The 20,000-nt window shown below is 39.7% G+C and overlaps 2 protein-coding genes across 33 annotated transcripts in view; one reads left to right on the top strand and one right to left on the bottom strand.

Annotated features, from left to right (window-relative positions):
- The window catches only part of PTPN1 (protein tyrosine phosphatase non-receptor type 1), a 44,839-nt gene extending 33,876 nt beyond the window's left edge, over window positions 1–10,963 (top strand). For all 4 annotated transcript variants that reach the window (XM_084538002.1, XM_084538001.1, XM_084538000.1 and 1 more), the window contains exons 5-9: window positions 1,128–1,265; window positions 2,606–2,815; window positions 3,567–3,728; window positions 4,350–4,585; window positions 7,389–10,963. In XM_084538002.1, coding sequence (XP_084394128.1) covers window positions 1,128–1,265; window positions 2,606–2,815; window positions 3,567–3,728; window positions 4,350–4,585; window positions 7,389–7,596 — 954 coding nt within the window. In that variant the 3' untranslated portion in view covers window positions 7,597–10,963. The remainder of the gene's footprint in view (window positions 1–1,127; window positions 1,266–2,605; window positions 2,816–3,566; window positions 3,729–4,349; window positions 4,586–7,388) is intronic.
- A 642-nt stretch (window positions 10,964–11,605) lies between these two features.
- The window catches only part of RIPOR3 (RIPOR family member 3), a 55,065-nt gene continuing 46,670 nt past the window's right edge, over window positions 11,606–20,000 (bottom strand). For all 29 annotated transcript variants that reach the window (XM_084537994.1, XM_084537971.1, XM_084537977.1 and 26 more), the window contains 10 exons: window positions 19,401–19,982; window positions 18,568–18,707; window positions 18,235–18,367; window positions 17,419–17,527; window positions 16,665–16,826; window positions 16,362–16,520; window positions 15,036–15,238; window positions 14,686–14,769; window positions 13,661–13,751; window positions 11,606–12,664 (listed from right to left, as the gene is read on the bottom strand). In XM_084537994.1, the coding sequence (XP_084394120.1) occupies window positions 12,564–12,664; window positions 13,661–13,751; window positions 14,686–14,769; window positions 15,036–15,238; window positions 16,362–16,520; window positions 16,665–16,826; window positions 17,419–17,527; window positions 18,235–18,367; window positions 18,568–18,707; window positions 19,401–19,982 (1,764 nt within the window). In that variant the 3' untranslated portion in view covers window positions 11,606–12,563. The remainder of the gene's footprint in view (window positions 12,665–13,660; window positions 13,752–14,685; window positions 14,770–15,035; window positions 15,239–16,361; window positions 16,521–16,664; window positions 16,827–17,418; window positions 17,528–18,234; window positions 18,368–18,567; window positions 18,708–19,400; window positions 19,983–20,000) is intronic.

Raw genomic sequence — 20,000 nt, 5'->3', positions numbered from 1 at the left:
CTGGGGTGAGAATGCTGTTCTTCTCTTATCGGTGTTTTTACATTTCAGCATTAAATCTATATTATTTGCACTCTAACCATGTCCAACAATCCATTCCCATTGAAAGCTTAGCTATGGACAAGTGGTGGTCATAATCTCTTTTCAGAGAAGCAGTGCTTAATGGCAGAAATAGCAGGCCAGTTCTCACCAGCATCATATCCATAGTTTTAATGGTCATAAACTCGGTTGCAGACTTCCCTATTCTTGTTACTGATGAGTTTCTTTAGGTTCTGTTTTTTCCTACACCGCTACAAAATGTGCTACTTGTCTGTTTGACTGACTCGTTTAAGGTTCTAGCATGTAGCAGCCTTTGCAAAACTAAGCTCTCTGGAAAACTTTACCGTGAAACTGAAATTCAGTGAGAAATAGGAATGTTTGCTGAATGCAGGTTGTTTTTTTTTTTTGTTTGGCCCTTTATTCTTAAATCGTGCCATGTAAAATTAAAATGATCTCAGTGCTGTTTTTATTTTTGTGGTAAATGAATGAAGTAACCAAAAATCTCATCTGATGTTATACTTGCAAATTAGTAATGTTGCAATTCTCTGTACGTAGCTTCTTTGTGGAATTCATAATATTTTTTTATGGTACATTCTGCTCTTGTTAACATCTCTTCTTTTGAAATGGAAATGTTTCAATGAGGTCAATGCATAAAATGCAGAGTAGACAAAAATTCAGATCTTGGCAGAGTGTTACAACAGCTTTTATATTTAGAAAATTATTAAATTTTTTGGTTTTTATGATTGGTCTGGCACAGGCCAAAATAAATAATGACTTTGATTTTGATTAGATTCCACAGTGGTGCAGCTCTGTAGCAGCCTTTCAGCTTCAGTAGGAGAAAGAGAGCTCTACCTACACAATCCCTAGGTATCTTTGTGACTTCAATCAGGGTCAAAATAACTTGATTCATAAAAAAAAACGTACTGAACACATGGTTCTGCAGCATAAAGGAAGACTGGTATTCTTCACATTGGAATTAGTCCTTCTTATAATAGAAGCAATGAAGAAATAATTTCATTTGAAAATGTGTATTTAAGAATAGTTAGTTATTGCATTTTACACAAATATAAATGGCACCTGCTTGTTTTTAGGTAAAGTGTGCGCAGTACTGGCCACGGAAGGAAGAAAAAGAAATGTTTTTTGAAGATACAAACTTAAAACTAACCTTGATATCTGAAGATATAAAATCGTATTACACAGTACGACAGCTAGAATTGGAAAACCTTACAGTAAGTACCTAAACTACTACCAATCACATTTTTTAACCTCTGAGATGAGACTCGCCTCATCAACAAGCTCTTGAAAAAGCTGGTCATGAAATACAGCAGGTTTTGTCCTGCAATTGATGATTCTGCATGAGACTGTTTTCAACATTGCAGTGTATTAGAGCATTACTCTAACAGAGCAGAGAAAAACAGAAGCATGCAGAGCAGTGAGAGCTGATCTGAAGCTCCTGGGTGAGACTGCCTCAGGTGGAATGCCATTAACTTCCACTGAATGCAGGTAACTGAAGATAATTTCTGAGGTTCCTGATGGTGCTGAGCTAGGTGTGTATGTTGGGACATTCTCACCTGAATTCTGACCTGTCCTCATACTGCTCACTGCTGGAAGGTACGGACATTCCTTTGCTCAGCTGTTAGCATCTTGCATGCTTCCTTCTGCCAGGAAAAGTGAGAAAACAGATGCTAATTTGACTAATGAAATTGTACTCGAATAAGGATTTGTTTGTTGTAGTTTGCAGTGTGCATTAAAAATGACACCTGCCATAGACGTGTTTTTGATTGTTGTACCTCAGTGTTGTAAGAGAGCGTGAACAGAGGTGATACAGCAGGCCTGGAAGAAAGTTTTCAGGTGGGGAATGAAGCTGTAAAGGAACACCTGTGATTGTGCGAGGGTTTTGACTGCAGAAAGTGGAAAGGGCTTCTGTAGTTTCTTGTACTTCCATTTGAGAACTCTTCCAAGGGTATTCTGGCATCCGAAACTGGGCAGCGGCAGTGCCAGCTGCCTGTGGTGATGCAAGCATTTGAACTGTACTGAGAAAACTAAGATGGGTTATGTATAAGGAAATTGACTTATACATCATACTTATACATTTTGACTTATACATCATTTTACTTTGCTCAAAACAGAGATTATTATTTGTAATTAGTTAATTAGCTTTGGAGCTATAAAACTCCCTCAGAATATGGAACTTTGTTATTTGAATTTGTCAGCTGTTGTGTCAGTGCACCGTACAAGAAGTAGCAGTGTAGTCTGAATCTCACACAAAGTCGAGGTGGCACATTCCTCCATGCTGCATAAACCAGAGTTACTTCCAAAGGAAGAAGCTAACATTTTTCCAAAGGCACAAATCTGAAATTGACTTACAGCTAAAAATGTCTAACGTTTGAAGCTATAAAAAAATCAAAATTCTGAAGCTGTATTTCTAAATGTATGAGAGGTTATTTGCTAGGAAAATAAACGTGAGGAATTGTTTGCCCACTAGAACGTTGTTGTAGGCAGCTGTGCTTTGAATGGCTTTGACTTGTGTGTCCCAGCTAAAGGACTTCAGAAGTACTGTCTCTTACAGACGCAGGAAACTAGAGAGATTCTGCACTTTCATTATACCACGTGGCCTGACTTTGGAGTCCCGGAGTCACCTGCTTCATTCCTCAATTTCCTGTTCAAAGTGAGAGAATCTGGCTCACTGAACCCCGAGTACGGACCCGTTGTGGTGCACTGCAGTGCAGGAATCGGAAGATCGGGAACTTTCTGTTTGGTTGATACATGTCTTCTGCTGGTAAGAGCTACTGCTTCGAGACAATGTGCTATTTAGTAGAGTCACGGTCAGGAATGGCTTGTTTTAAGCCTACAAAGAGCTGTGGTGTTTTCTCTGGAGTATTCTTGCATGTTATTTCTCGTTATCTTACTCTTATTCTGTGTTGGACTGTATTCCACTTTAAAATTAAGGCAGAGCTCATTCTTAGCTGGCCATTTGGGGCCTGGGGAAGAAAAGTCTCTAGTTCTTAGAGCAATTTACAAGGCTAGACTGCCCTTATGGTTAAGAAAAAAAAAACACTAGGTGTTCACTAAATAATACTGTAAACTATCTGGAAACAATATAAAATACATCTAAATGTGTTTCCTTTAAGGGAGTCAACTTACCCTGTGTAGGTAGGGAAAGATTTTGGCTTTACTATTAACTTTTAATTTTAACTTAATAAATTTATTATTATTAACTGTGCAAGAACAACTAATACACAGAAGTTAGGCCTAGGTCAGAATACCCATTTTTAAAATTATTTTATTTACTGTATTTTCAAAAACAAGAAAGACAAAAGAAAAAAAAAAAGGAAAACATACAAGAAGATTTTGGGGAACCAGTATCCCATCTCTCTCTTTTCAGAAGCCAAATAAGTAGCTGATACCAGGTTTTTTAATTAGTTTATTAGTTCTGTAATATGGAGGATGGTCTGAAGGACATAGTATAGGAGTCACTGTATTGAATCTCATCAGAGCATTAAGGCATGTTTCCCATTTTGTACCTTCAGATGGACAAACGGAAAGATCCTTCTTCTGTGGATGTCAAACAAGTTCTTCTAGAAATGAGGAAGTACAGAATGGGACTTATACAGACAGCGGATCAGCTTCGTTTCTCCTACTTAGCTGTTATTGAAGGAGCAAAATTCATTATGGGAGATGCTTCAGTGCAAGTGAGTACTGACTGCAGAGCCAGATGTGGTGAGCTGCAGCTCTTTAACTGTAGCAGATAAGTGGGGTGAACAGAATAGAAAGGAGCTTTAACTTTGGCTTCAGTGGATTTTTATGTTCTGGGGTTCTTTAATAGAACACTTCACTATCTGACTTGTTTAAAAAAAAAAAAAAAAAAAAAACTACCTGTAGTCCTGTTGTGTGATAGCACTGTGCATGCTTTTCAGCACTGTTATTGGGGTGTAGACTGGGTACGTCAGCTGTCTTTCATTTAAGGGAACACTTTTCTAGTATGCCAGAAAATGTATAAAAGTATTATGATTAAATCTTATATATTTCTTTTATGGTAAGCAAAACCATCAACTAGGCTCTATTTTGTGCTATTTAAAGTTTCCAGACATAGATTAAAATTTCTTGCATTCATAGCTGATGTCTTCAATGTACTAGATATAGCTTAGGTTTGGAGTTTTTTGTCTTTTTTTTTTTTTTTTTTCCTTTTTATTGATGCAAATGAACAGCCACTCTAAAAATACATGAAATAGACTGTAGAGTGCCTGCCTTGTTAGAGTAGTTTATGTAAAAGAAATAATGGGAAACTTCACATGATATTTTTTTTCCTGAAGGAACAGTGGAAAGAGCTCTCCAATGAAGACCTGGACCCACCACCAGAACACACCCCACCACCTCCCAGACCACCAAAGCGAACCTCAGAAATGCACAATGGAAGGATGCACGAACACGCAGAATTCTTCCCTAAGCATGAAGTGGCAGAGGAAGAGATCAGTTGCTCAGTCAGCACTGTGGAAGAGATGGTTCCAGATGGCAGAGCTTGTTCGTCTGTGCCAGTGATCACGGACAGGTAATTCCTTAAGTTTCCCACTCTAACTGCCCCCAAAAGACTGCCCGGTTGCCTTGTGGCTTTAAGAAGTTACAAGAAGCTTGCTCGTAAATGGCATTTCATACGACAGGTTCTGCCCAGAACACCCATGATTGAGTTAGTGTAATAGCAGTTCTGAAACAAAATCTGTGGTGGATCCTTTTCAGTGAAGGCCTTATGCTTTTTTTCTTGTTAACTTCACCCATAAACTAGGGCTATTTATGGGATCCTGCTTATAGTTAAAGAACAAGTGACGGCATAATGGGGTGGTTTAGTCTAAATTTACTTGCGGTGTGTTAAGTTACAGAGGAGCACATTCACTAGTTAGTGGCAGTATTAGTCATGTAGCTCAAAGCTAGGCTGACTAGCTTTAGTTGCACTTAGAAACGTGAAAGTAATTACAGGCAAAGCTACTTTTGATGAAAGGAGGAGAGGGGCTCGTGAGCACAGAACTTTCCTACCTGTCACTGACCTACAACAAAGAAGCCAAGGTTCCTACACGCTTAACCACTAGATGTCACTCCTGCCTTATTAGTGTAGCGTGCAGCTGGTTAAAGTCAGAATGCCTTGGTGTTGCTGGCATCCTGCATGGTAACTAGTTTTATTCAGAACAACCAACTAAACGCCCCAGAGAACAAAGAATAAACATTTTAAAATATATAGAAAATAATAATTAAAAAACAAAAACAGCTAGGCAAATCCCACCAGGGATAATCAAGGGGAAGTTTAATTTTCCCCCACTAGATGGTCTCCTAAGAAGACATATTCAGCTTCTCACAGGAATATTGGAATAACAGTATCAAACTTTTTTATTCTCTGCAGAACTCTAAGGCCTTTTAACAGATGCAGCTGGCAGACTTGATATATTTTATTTGGCTAGGCCAGTGGGGGAGTGTGTGACTCTGGAAACGGGAGATTAGTGAGACGTGTTTCCAGTAGTCTTCCTTCAAAATAAACCTCCTCTTAATTCTGCAGAGCAGAGAGGCTGAACCTGTTATCTCCCTCCAAATTGTGCTGGAGGCAAAGAGATAAATTGGAAGTGTCTCCTTTCCCCACTTAACATGATGCAATGTTTAGATCAGGAATTTTTTTTATTATTTTTTTGATTCAGCAGGGGAGATTGTGAAAATGAAATACTCAAATTACAAATACCTTTACTAAAAAGAAAGGAAAACTTGGGAATAGAATAGGGCACGAATAGAGGCTTAGCTACAAAAGACAAAAACATTAGAACAGAAGCACCTCCCTCTTTTTTCCTTCAGTGACAACACAGTGCTGTTACCAGAATATTTGCTAGGATGTGAGACGTCAGCTAATGCTTTTTGAGCCCAATGGGGAGTATGGATCTAAAGCTGTTATCTTGTCATTTGCTATATAAATCTGGATTTTTCAGCGAATAAATGATTTCCTGGAAAGACTCTGTGCAGCTTAGTCTAAATGAACATAAGAGATGTCCAGTTCTGAAGAGCGGAGGCTTAGATTAATTTTATTACAGACACTTGCCTGAGGCTGGAGTTGAGTCATCCTCTGGAACTGCTCATCTTCCTCGTTAATCGCAGAGGCTGGTTTGGGCTGGGCATCTGCCTGTTACCCTGCTAAGTTACACCCTATTGTACACAATATTTTTGTGTTAGAAAAGCTCAGGGTTTGAATCCTGAGCTCTTTCATCCCGCACTAGTGCTGCAGCTGCAAGATGAGGCCTCCTTTCGATGACTGCTGTTGTCCTTGTGCCTGGGACAGTGAGCTCAGAAATGAGGGAAGTGAAATGTGCCAGGCAGGAGGGGGAAGGAGCAGAGAGTAATGGGCAGATTGGTGTGAAAGGATGAGACAGTGAGAGGCTGGAAGACATGGAGACGTGCTGGCAGAAGCGAGCAAAAAAGAGGCAGCAGTTTTAAGTGTGCTTTTTTTTCCTGCCCAGGTACGGGTACATGGTGCCTGGGACGGCAGATTGCTGCCTTCTGGACTTGAGCTGTCAGAGATGTGTAGGAAGTCCCCATGCAAAGCATCTCCCTGCTGGTCACCTCCCTGCTGGTTGTCACGGCACGGCGGTGCTCTGCTTTCTAAATTCAGATAGGAGTTGCAGTGTAGATCTGAAAGCTCCTGCTCAGTTTAGAAGCTTCCTTGGGTGTCAGGATACTGTCACCGTGATGGAGGCCTAGTATCCAGAGATAACGTTAAAAGGTGGAGAAATCATCAGTTCCATCACTAAAAGCTATCACAATGTGTGTAGCCACCCTTCCGAAGTTACAGTTGCAGCAGCAACTCACAATTCCACCCCTTTCTCACTTTCTGAGTGGGTGCCTGGGCTTAGAACTGTATAGAAATGTTCCCCTAAGCTGGATGTGGCTTTGTACAAGTTCGTTTCTTGTCTCTGGCTGTGCAGGTGGCAGATCTGTGATGAGCAATGGAAGTAGGTGGTGATTAAAGCTAAGTCACCTGGCTCTGTAAAGGGCACAGAATACTCCCCAAGCATGGTTACCTAGCAAGAGCTTCCCTGGGGATTGAATGCATAAGTAATCTGAGCATCTGGTGCAGACTGGATGTTTACTATCCTTTCTTTCTGGGTGGCTTTTGATGACAAGCGCTGTTCTAAACCTGTAATTTAACAGCCTGAACCGTAATCATTAGGGACAGTCTTTGGTGTGTCATCAGCTGCAGCTCGTGATAGCAAGAGATTTCCACCTTTGTGATGTTCAGTGGGTGAGGCCATGCTCTCATCAAGTCTGCCTGGCTTCTCTCCGAAATGCAAAATCTGGTACTGAATATTCATTTCTTTGTCCTTTAGCAATAGTCAAGACACTGAAATTCGGAGGAGAACTGTTGGTGAAAATCAGCACCTCTCGCCCCACAAAGAAGAGTCAATGAAGTCGGACAACTTAGAAGAGGATGATGAGAACATGATGACAACTTGGAAGCCATTTCTAGTGAATATATGCATGTTCACCTTCCTCACAGCAGGGGCTTATCTTTTTTACAGGGTGTGTTTTCATTGATGGACATGCCAGCACGAGTGACCCTGCAGAAAACACCAACGATTTGATCGGTTTGTAATAAGCTTCTGTGAAAGAAAGCTAATTGAGGCATGGGAGCCTTGTCTCAGTGGAGATAGATCTTAGGTTGCAAGGCCGGAACTTTGGTTAGGGCTTAAGAGAGAATTGATGCACTAGGGTTTTATCTAGCCCTGTGGTCCCAAGAACATAATATTCTAATCTCAGGGCCTTAAAATATTCAGGAGTAAGCAAAGAAAATGCCAAATAGTCTGTTTTTCTTTTTTTTTCTTTTTTTTTTTTTTAACTAAATAATAGAATTACAACACATTGTTGTTTTTAGCCTTTTTTAAAAAGCCAGTTCTTTTTCTTTCGTGTTTCAGAAAAACTAGGCACAAGTGAAACTTGCTTGTACTCTCCAAGTGTTGTAACCAAATACATGAGTTATATTGATGAGTTCCCAAAAAAAGAAAAATAAACCCACATACCTGAAGAATGTAAACTTTTTGAAGGGGGAAGAGGGGGGGCAGTTGTGGTTGGGTGTTTTTTTTGTTTTGTTTTGTAACTTGCTTCATCTGTTAAAGACTGAGTTGTGGGCAGTGCCTGTGGTATTGATATATTTAATCTTGGCATAACTGTTCTTAAAGAGCTTACTGTTTTACATGTGTTTATAGAAACAGGCTTCTGCATTTGCTCAGGGTATCCCAACATGTCAAGCTCTTTTTTTCTTTCTTTTTTTTTTTTTTTTTTGGAAATAAGTGTATCTTCTCATTGACTTTTGTTGCACTCTACTTGCACATATGTCTATTTACATTGCACCATCCTTTGTAAAGCTGTTTTTACTTTTATATTCTGGGTTAGGAGAAGGTGAGGGGAGGGAGAGAAACGGGAAACGAAATTCAACCAAAACATGTCCACCAGCATTTTGCAGCTGTTCGGTTGGCATTGAGAAGGACCAGTTCTTAAACCTCATCATTTGGAATGTAAAATGCAGTTTCACTCTACATCTGTACATCTGCTTCATAAGGCATAGCATGCTTCCTCCAGCAGCTGGCGAGGTAACGTGCTCAGAGGCAGTGCGAGTAATGAACAGGAAAGCGTTTCAAGAAATCCAGAGCAATTAATGCTGTGGCAGCTTCCTTACAAAGTAAAAAGCTCAACAGAAGACATGTTGGTCTGAGAATGTATCAGCTGGCTTATGATGCAAGCATTTGCGTGTTCTGCTTTTCTAAAGCAAAGATTTAAAGTACTGGCTTAGTTTGGCTTGAAGATGCACTGTTCAGTGATGGTGGGACGTGGTGGTGTTGGTGGGTAAGTCTTGCACCTCTGCAGACAGGGTTGTCGCTGTCCCAACGTGAGCTGGGTGGGTTTGTCCTGTGCCGTGCTGCAGCTGAGTTGTTCCACTCGGTGAAAATGTAAAGAGCTTGTAAATGAGGGTTGGGGCACACTGGTGGAACCATGACTGGAAGCCTGCACTGCACCGAACCGTCTTTGCCAATGCTGTTCCTCGCGTTAGTACCAAATTATTATTGTTTAAACAACAGCAGCAAAGACTTCTTTGCTGATGTCATGGGGCAGAAGACGAGAGTCAATTCACTACTGAAAGACGTAGTGAATGAAACTAATCCATGACAACTGGTTTGCAACAGTGTTAATAATCAGTTCTTTTTATCTTTAAATGCTTTCTAGATTTATAGCACTTAACCACCACTCTCAGTGCAGACATCACTATGGAGTATCTTACGTAAGTCTCTTTCCACTCCATATTTATTTTTGCAAAACTGTCTGTAGTGTAGCTCTTTTCCTTCAGTGAATAAGGTGGTAAACTGGGGGGTGGGAGTTGTTTCTATTTTGCGTTCTGTCAAGCTTGCATCAAGGGCTTTTCACAAGTACAATAATAAATCCTCAGGTAGTACTGGGAGTCAATACTTTACCTGTGAGACTGTTGGTCAGACCAGTACTGGAAAGGAGGAATGTTGTAATCAGTCAATATTTAGTTATATTATTGGAATCATGAAAAATGAGTATAGAAAAATGGTAATATATAACGGCTCATCTGTGTATTTAAGATACAGTATGTGATTGCTTTGTCCCCACTATTCTCTCCATCATCTGGTAGAATATTGTTCTAAAGCAACATTTGTACATCATTTGTATTAAAATGCATGTAAAGTCTTCTAGTGTCCTGATTAAATACCATGTGCTTGAAAGGTGAAAGAACATATTTCTGCTTACTGATGTGCCCAAAGTATATTTGCATGAACTGATCATTAAGTGGCTGTGGTTCAAAGGGTGTTGCTGAAAGTCTCTTCGTTCAGCGATAGATTGATTTGGTGTTTATCAGATAACATGTACTTGCCCAATACTTGGCATGACTTCCTATTGAATTTCTGCGTACTCAGTGTAACCCGGTTGTTTAGCATGGTTCATTTCAGCTGAGTAAGTATAGTACAGACATTCCAGAGTGTTTAGTAAGCCGTATCCACACCTCACCTCTGGTCACTTGAAGCGAGTGATAGCTCAGTGATTCCTGGGTATGACTTGCTGTGCTGCCTGCAGAGCTGCAGTGGAGGATGAGGGAGAAAACCTTTATTGGAAGATCTCAATAGCTGCTTTGAGCTGCAAAAATGCAAAAATAGAGGTTCTTGAAATAGTGCCCCCCCCCACCCCCCAGCTATGCTCTTTCCAAGAAGGAAAGCTTTAAATTTTAGGCTTGACAGTAAAATAAAGCATCTTCTTTTGAATCCAGAATAATTCACTTGCACTGTTTCTGCAAATTATTCTAGTAGGAGAAACTTCCTGCAGAGGAAGTTTTGAACCCCCCCCCCACCCCTGCCTTCCACCAATGTACTTTGCTATTTCTTTCATCTGCTCCAAATCCAGGAGAATTGGCGCTGTCCTGGGGTAGACAGTGAAGTAGCCCACAAGACCAGTGAGGTGTGTATAAGGCTTATAATACTGAACTGTAAACATTTTTGTTTTGATGTCTTGTATATGTATGTAGTAGTTCGGGTGTGTATATACAGTAGCACTTCAAAGTGGGTGTATTGGTTAACCTATTCTTGGAAAATGGACAAATATCCATGTTAAACTTGTTAGAAAGTTAGTGAGCTGCTCTGCTATATGCCTTAAGCAAATATTTACTCATCAGGTCTTTCTTTTTTACAGATTGCCATAGAATAAACTTTTTTAAAAAAATAAAAAACAAAAAAGCTAAATGTTTTGGTATAATACATTTTCAGGTATCTTGTCTTTTGTGTAAGCCACTGCAAAGACCTCAGAGGTTAGAGTAAAATTGTACAGTTTTTCAATTTCCCATCCAAGTTTTCAGTTCTCATTTTAGTTGTTACAATAAAATTCTTTTTTTAAAGAAGGTACGTGTCTCATCGCTTCCTGTCTTCTCAGTGCTAGAGCTAGGGCCTCATATCTTGAACCACTTGCAGCTCAGGATTAACCCAATGTTTGTTATTTTTCTTACTGGAAAATGTTTTAAATATTACTGTAAGAATTTACTTGTCTTTTACTGTACTTTAACTTTTTTGTACATATACAAAACATTCTCTTTTTTCTTTGTAGTGAAGGGGCAGATTAGGTGAATGAGGCTAGGGGGAAGCATAAAACTTACTAAAGTAGGAAAATGTTGTTCCCCTGCTTTTAAATAAATCTGTAAATTGAAAGCAGAGTTAAACCATAGATAAGCAGCCCCTTCTAAGTTTGGTTAAACTTTGCCATGGAATAGCATGACCTGACACCACGGTCCTGCTATACAGAGCTCGTGAGTATAGAGCTGAAGTGTCTCAGGAAGCTGCATGTTCCCAAGTGAAATACTGCAGACAGCCCAGCCTGTTTCACCCATGCAAGCCTGAAAGTCCCATAGCTAGAAGAAATACACACCGTGCTTCCTTGATACACATCCTAGCTCAATACACAGTATCTTACCTGCCATGAGGGGTTGATTGCCTTATCCCTGTTCCCATTACTCTGGACATACACCAGCGTGAGGGACTTACAGAAATTTGTCTCAAAAGTTTTATTAGAATTGTAGGGAAAAAGGTATGAAATCCAACAAATAAATACTGAATAGAAAAAGTACTATATATATAAAATATATACACACAAGCCAAACCCTTTCAAGTATTTTACCTGAAGCCAGACTTCTCTTTGTGACTACCCTCCACTACATTAAATAAGTGTTGAGTAAGGAGCCTGACAATGGGTATGTGACTATGCAAAACCTTGGTCTATGACTAAAGGAATAAAATGCTTTTTGTGTTTTTTTGTTGTTTTTCTTTTTAAACTTACTTACATAGATCTGTCCATAGGGCAGTCTGATCTGTACATGGATAATAACTGATAAATAACTTCCCTGTGTAAACTGCTGAGGATTTACACTCAGTACTTACTTACCCTTCTCAAGCCTTGCTTGAGCCTGGCCTAAGTTGCAGTGATTACCCCAAAAATGGCTTTTAAAGTAACAATTTTTTCTTCTGCAACTAAATTGTGTATAAAAAAAAGAATGGTAGCCACTTAATAAGGCTGCTAGATTTTTCTGATTTATGTGGCAGTTGATAAAAGCAAGCTGTTTTCTGCTAGTTTCTAGATGGACTGCAGGAGAGTGATCATTTATTTCTCCTCTTAGAGAAATGCCAAATTAATAAAATATTTTAAGTGAAAATAGATCATATTTGACTTCTAGTTCATGCAGGGGCAGCCAGTTCCAATGAGATGGAGATTTAACTCAAGTGGCAACCCGGATTTGAGATTTCATCATGTGCTGAGAGTAAGAAAATACAGATTCCAGTCTATTTGGTTTAGATTGCAAACTGTGCCCACTTTGGAAACAAAGCTGTACTCTGTCAGTACGCAGCATGTACATAGCAGGGTGTCAGTAAACCAGACCCTGAACAAACTAAATCCTCAGTACTCAGCTGTGGCTGTGAGGAAGGTAGGATTTAGCTCCTCATATTCCACTACTAAAATACTGTGATTTCAATTTCAGCCTCTTGCTGCACAGTGTCTCTTAATTCACAGCAAATTCTGTCCATTTTCTCAAAGGCTTGTCGTCCTTTTTCACCTATGGAGAAAGAGAAAATACATCCCATGCTGAGGAAAAGAAAGCCGTTAGAAACACCCTGAGAAAAGTGCTACACTGAAATACTTCTGTTGTGACTTTGTCGATCCTGAGAGTTCTTATTAAGCTCTGAACAAACACAAACGCATCTCTAAAGGAATATATATATATATATATATAATTTTTATTTTTTTTAAATGCTAGAAGACACCATGGGGGAAAAAAAAAAAAAAAAAAAAAAACAATCAAGCTTTCTGTAAACACATTAATTTGGAGCATCACAACTGGAAAACCTGTTTTGTAATACACGTGAATCTTAGTATTTCTATGAGGTAAGCCTGGAGAGCCCCAGAACTAAGCATGATCTTAAGTGTTTTTTAGCAAGAACAGAGAAATTAACCATCTCCTTGATAAGTGGACATCCTCCCAGCAGCTAAGCATTTAATAAACTTATCTTAGACAATGGTCCTTTGCCTTTAGCAGAAGTACACATATTACACAGCAGTAAATTAAGAACATTGACATTTCATTACCAGGTCAACCCCACTTGTGTATCTACAAAATTCAGGTGAAGTAACAGGTACAAAACAATATTGTATGTACTCATGATCACTCCAATATTCAGAATGCAGCAGTGTGGAGAACAGGAAAATTAGCACTAACTAGTTGGTTTGTAGGTGGCTACGTCAGACTACCAGGCTGAACTATTCTGTTGTTGTTCTGCTTTATAAAAGATCATCTTAGCTAATCTCCCAGAGCTAGAAGCAGCATTACTGTACTCTGCCAGGTTCAAATGTCATTTTTACAAAAGCTAGGAGGGGAAGATTACGAATGGTAGTAATTTAACAGTATATGAAAGAGCTATTCACGAAACATTTCCATTGTCCCAGATGTGTTCATGCTGTACAACACATAGTGCAAAACCAGACAGGCCTGAAGCTTTACCTATTTCATGCTGCTTTTCAGAATCTATATTTGAAAGCTGAACACAAGACTTACCAAAGGACAATGTTGTCTCCCGGGCAGCGTTCCTAACTTCCTCTATTTCAGATTGGCACAGATGGGCGACCTGCTCTATACTCTCTACAGCCTGTTAGAAAAAAAGTAGAATTCCAGTGGTAGCTTCAGCAAGCATTTTGAGGAACACTTTTTTTGCAAGATAAACACATTCCAAACTGACTCCCATCCCTTCTTGCATCTGACTTCAACTGTGATCTTTCTTTTCTCCCCTAACATATAAGCTTGTACTTGATTTTTACAAACACAATCTCACTTCTGCTGCTTTCTCTTTTCAGGGCACGAGAAAGTGTTAAAACTCTAGCATGCAGTTCACTGCTGCAGTATTGTTAAATTACCATAAAGCAATCAGGACCTTCACTGACAGGTTGTGCAATGGCAACAGCTGCTTTGCAAATCTGACTATTTGAGAGTAAGACCGGTTTGTGGGGCCTATCTTGTGACTTCATGTTTGTAGAAACTGTACTCACAATAATCCCGTGTGCAAACAATTTATTACAGACTTGTAGCTGTTAGATAGCTTTAAAGCTATTCTGACAGTTTCTTATAATAGCAATACAAATATTACTTTTATTTTCTGACTATAATTGCTTATTATTAAAATAAAATGAACTGATTTAACTTCTGATTTCTACAGTTAAAATGTAAGAACCGACTCCATATATAAAATGACTCCAGTGCTCATTTTCATACACACTAGGTGTCTCCCCATCAGATACTGTCTGCTGTGACAGTACTGTAGAAGTTAGGAAGCATCCTTTCTACCATTTTGCTGTGCTGGTCAAATCAAATCGAGACACTCCAAGCTAACTGCAGCTCCCTCTACCTGCTGCCTTTTAAATAACAGCAATAGTACTTTAGACCTGTGGCAGCCAAAGTATTCATCAATCTCAAAAAAAAGGAAGCTGTAAAAGTAACCCTACAAGCTTAAAAAAATAGATAACACTTCATCACCCAGCAGTTTTTGCCAGATGCAGCAAAACACAAGTAGAGCTATAAATACTTACTCTGAGGTTTTTAAGGGCCAAACACGCAGCTTGCTGAAGTCTTGCATCACAATCAGCTAAAACATCAGTGTAAAAAAGCAGAGCCTAAAGGGAAAAAAAAAAAAAAAAAAAACAGATAAGAAGAAAGGTTTTATAACCTAAGCGTAACTGAGCACTCAAATTCAGACTGACATTAGCACTATTTTACCTACGTGAAATTGAATAAAGGATACAGAGAAATCAGTTGAGCACTTCATGGTTTAGGCTCAAGAATAGATTGATGAAGTGCAACGGTACTATTCTAGGATAAAACAAGTTGCATGTACTCCAGCACCTACTTAGAGAAGCTGATAAGCACTGTAAGTTTTAACCTTTTCCCTAAAGTTCTTGTTTGCTGCTGCACGGGAGAGGCAGGATGTGGCTGCTTTGCTGACGCGGTGGTTGTCATCCAGCTGTAAAATCCCAAGCAGCCGTAAAGTCTGCGGTAGAGGTTGGAGCTTGTTCAATCGCTTTCCTTTCAATTTTTTAAGAGTCTTCAGCCGTCCAGGGCACTGCAGCTCCTCAATTAGCATCACTGCAAGTGAAACGACTTAACTTCAATAAATGACAAATGAAGACATTTTCAAGACAAGACAAACTCCTCTCTAACTCTGTCTCCTTCAGCCTATGAAGTTATTCACATGGCTAATAAGCAAGCTAGGCACGGCAGGAAGCACATCAGGATGACTGCCCCTTTGACCGTCCTGTCTTCTTTCCCTTTCATTGTTTCATTTCCTCCTATGCCAGACTGTCAGACAAACGGAGCAGTGACTAGTATCACAATTTTAGTTCATGGGATGCAACAAGGTCCTTATAAGACCTGGGTGCCTCAAGTACAACATATGATGCAAGAGAACTCCTGCACCTTTGGACATTAGGACAACCAGAACAGTCCTAAAACAAGGAGAAAAAATGATCAAGCCAAATAATTCTTTAAGGAGCTTTGAAAAATCTTGCTGTATTGGTCAAAAAGAAAACCTCGTATGTTTAAAAAAAAAAAAAAAAAAAAAAAAGGAATCAGATGCTGGATTGACGATTTTAATTTGAAGAGTATTCCATTTTTTTTTTCACTAATAATGCACAAATCCTGTCCCCTACCTGATAAATCATCTGCATCAAAAATAAGACTAAAGATGCATCCAGTATCAGGACCATTTTAAAAATAATTCATTTCTGATACAGGCTAAATTTTAAAGTGCTGTTGGACTAAGCTTTGGCAAGACTCTGGCTACCTCTTAGAAAGCATGTGCTAGTAACCTCTGAAATTGTACTGCTATTAACTATGTCATTGCTGCTGATATAGCCACACAAAGCTACAGACATCTACTCAGTTCTTGAGTCTAGCTGTAGGTTGCTGCCAAATTCTTTTCTGCTCTAACTTCAGTACATCACAGAACCCTTTTTTTAAAACACTTAGGATGAACGTTTCCTTCACACCTCTGCTTGTTTCTTCCTGGTCAGACATGAGAGTCAAGCATGCCTGTCCTGTTCTAACTAAACTTGCATGGTTGTAAGGGGAAATAAAATCAAAGCAAATTGGCAATGCAATGGTAGGGCTGTTTTCTGCTCTGGAAGTTTATCTTTACCAGTAACCCGAAAAGCACGAAGCAGCTCCTGGGCTTGACAATTTAAGTGAAGAAGCCAAGTGCTGCCATTACCTTCTTTAGCAAGTTTTCCCAAGTGTTTGTCCAGGCTGGTAATATGATGTTTCTCCAGGTAGCTATAAAATTGGAATAAAGTAACTGGTTCTGTTTGGTGGTATGGAGAGGGGAGCAATCCATCGCAGGTGACAATCTGCTCTAGAAATCTCCGCAATACTGAAGGGATAACACAGAAAAGAACAAATGAGAAAAGGGTAAGCTGCTTAAAACAAATATGTTCTTTAAAGGCACAAGGACAATTTTAATCCTTGCAACAAAATGAAATCAAAGCAGCCTTGTGTTCAAGGAATGCACTGGTACCTGCTTCTAATTGACCAGGGTATTTTTCCTTCATTTTGAGCGCCGATGTGTATTTCAGTGCATGATGGAATCTTTCTGCTGAAGCAAACAAGATACTGCCAGGCTCTGCAAGATCACTCCAGATTTTCAGATAGTGCTTCTTCTTCTTAGTCTTCTGAATAACTGAAAAGTCACATTTTAGGAAAACAGTGAACTCTGGCACATTTTGGATTTTTCATAAGAAATTATGCACTGCATGGCGTATCTAGGGATGTGTCAGCATAAATTGTGTTTGCGTTATATAGAAGGCTTAGTTCAAAGCTGGAGATTTGCTGCCAGTATTTTAAACATCTGCAAGCACTGATTTCAGCAATCTTTGGTTGTGGTACCAAACAGCCATTAGGAGACCTGAATGATGCCTAGCAGAGCTCTACTGCCCCTCAGTTCATTAGTAACTTTTCCTATTACCTGATTTGAGTTTCAAAAGAACTTTCTGTGAGTTTAACCATTTCCACTTCTTAGAAGTGGCATGCCTCTTGCTGGTAGCGTTTCAGAGATCCTTTCTTATGTATCTTCACAAATGGAAAACTCCAAACCTCTGAACATGAGCCATGTTTTTTCTAAGAATTTAGAATTTATCTGTTAGAACTTTTTTACTTACATGAATGCTTGTAAGGAATCTAGAATGAAACCCTGATGTATCTGGGAAAGCTCAAACAGCATAACCTGTAACTCTCACACCTCTGGAATGCCTTGACAATATGCAGTTACTCACTTTCTTCAACAGACGTATCCAAGACATCCCCCAGGACTTGTGTCTGCTCTGACACTTCTTCCAAAACGCTCTCCTGGACAATCTGGGCTATGTTTGGTGATCTGAGTTTCTGAAATGCAACATGCTCATCTCAGTAGCTGAAACAAAGGCAGTACCAAACTCAAGATGAACGAGTATTTGTTTCATAGAATCAAGCTTCTAAAATCTGAGAAAGCACCAGCTTCTCTCAAAAGGCCTCTTTTCCCATCACTTCTGAGTACAAAGCTGCTCAGCAGAACAGGACAAATAAATCACATTCTCCTGGAAAAGACTGTCCAGCATTTGAAATTCTTCTCTGCCCCATCCATTGACAACTGTGTAGCAGATCAATAGTAACAGATAAACTGTCCTCTGCAGGCCATCCAAATCAGAGGTGATACTTTGAGGACAATAATGTGCTTGAGCACTAACAGAAATCAACACGAGAATGCGGTCTCAAGGAGAGAGAAGAATTCTTTCTTCCCAATATGCTACCAGTTCTTTCTAGAGGCAGCAGTAATTCCATTCATTAAATTATAATAATAACAACAACAACAACAACAACAACCTCTTATTGACACACAGTGCAACCAAAATTTATCCTACTTCTTTGACAGCCTGCTTTGGGCACAGAAGTATTTGTTAGAACTTCATAAAAACCAAGAGGCTGAAAAAAGGCAGAGGTTTTGTATGACCTTTGTATGATGTGATCTGCCCACATACATGTACACGGCGCATTGCTGGGACACGACTGTCATCCTGCACCACCGCCCTGGAAACCCACAGGCTACCTCTTACCTGTAAAAGAGCTTTGCACAGCTTCAGATGAGTTATCAAAAGTACATCTAAGTTGTCATCACCAGTAGTTACACCTCTTGCTTCTGTTTTCATGTCACAGCTCAGGGACTGAAACGTGCTGTCATTGTATGTGCTGTTGAATGAATGAAATGAAGCTCAGAGCATTCAAAAATAATTAAAAAAATTGTTTCTATCCTGGATATTCATACCATTAGCAGCTCTGTGCAATTCATACCTAGCCAAGCAGAGTCTATCAGTAAGTAAGTATCCCTGGGATTAGCCTTGCTTTCCCCTTTTCCTTGTCCCCTGTAATAAAGTGCTGCAGGTACCTACCTGATACTGGCTGTTCTTATACTTCCAAATAACGAAAGCTCATCAGCACTGCAGTCAGCATTTAAAAAGTCAAAACTTTCCAGCACTGTTTCCACCATTAAACTTTCCATAGAGGAACGTCTGTGATGAAGCGTCTTTAGCTGTTGATAGAATGGAGGGACAAATACTGTTATTTGCAGGCATCAAACCATTTTGCATGATTTCTTTGTTGATTTTCATATCATTCTGAACAGCAAACCAGTTTGCTTTTCTTCCTTTATTCTTAACACATCAGGAAAGCTAGCTCTTGGTACATCACTGATTCCAAAATAATGCTGCTAATTAATTTTGCAGCATGCTTCAAGGTTTTAGTCTGTTTGTATTCCTCTTTGGATTTCCACACCTGTGAAGGTGGGTACGAGGTATGACTTTCTCTACATCTCCTTCTATTAGTGTCATATTCCCTGTTTCATATCTAGAAGTAGCAATCTGAGCAGGCTGCTGCATGTCAGTGTAGCATCCAAGAACTTTTCTGATTCTGTTTAACCCAGACTAGTTTCCAGTTTGACTGCATGCAGTTTCTCAATTTATTTTTTTCCAGATTATTGACCTCTGAATGGCATTTGAAGGCTGTCCCTGAGAGATGCAACACAGCCCTTCTGTGTAGTCAGCTCTCAAGGCTGCCTTTTCTGAGTACTGACTGACCTCTGGCGGCCAAACTTATTTTTGGGGAACATGCCACTGACACATCCTGATATCAAACCCACTACAGGGTCACGAAATTTTTACAGCTCCAGGAGTAACAGTGGAAACTACCTGCAGTGGAAGCTACCAAAAGTAAAACACCACCGTACCTTTAATTTATCCCTCATAGATAAAACTTGGTATTCCAATTTCTCCAGTTGGGCTTGCCTGACATCATGTAATTTCAGCAAATTTAACAGTTCTTGGAGAGTTTTATCAATTGACTTTGTACATCCATCTAGTTTTACATCATTTGCAGCATTCAAGCTTTTCTGGCTAATGTTTTCTTGTTCTGTCAGATGGCGATTTCTGGTCTGGTTGAAAGAAGCTCTGCTGCCTTTGCCACGACTCAGAAAACTAGGTGGGTTACTTGGAAATCCATCCGCACACGGAGTCTTCTTCAGAATGTCCAGAGTTGCATGATTTGGAAGTGGATGTTGCTCTTCTGCACAAGTCTCTTGAATAATCACCAATGGCAATGTCCTGTGGTCTGCAGCTGGAGTTGCATTTCTAGACTCTGTCCCTTTCAGATCTTCAGAGCTGAATGAGTCTGCTTCACTCGTCTCCACGGGATCGTGAGCCTTACTCCTCTCATGCACACCAAAATCACAGGCAGCCAAATAGCTCAGTATGCTGGGAGGCTGAGCTTCTTCACTTACATCCCCTTGGTTCTGTCTTTGTTGCAAAACAGACTGCAGCAAACAAATGTA

The sequence above is a fragment of the Aythya ferina genome (assembly GCF_964211825.1).
Source record: "Aythya ferina genome assembly, chromosome: 16".
NCBI classification, from domain to species: domain Eukaryota; kingdom Metazoa; phylum Chordata; class Aves; order Anseriformes; family Anatidae; genus Aythya; species Aythya ferina.
Note: the sequence above shows the minus strand (reverse complement) of the source record. Positions and strands in the feature narration are given on the sequence as shown.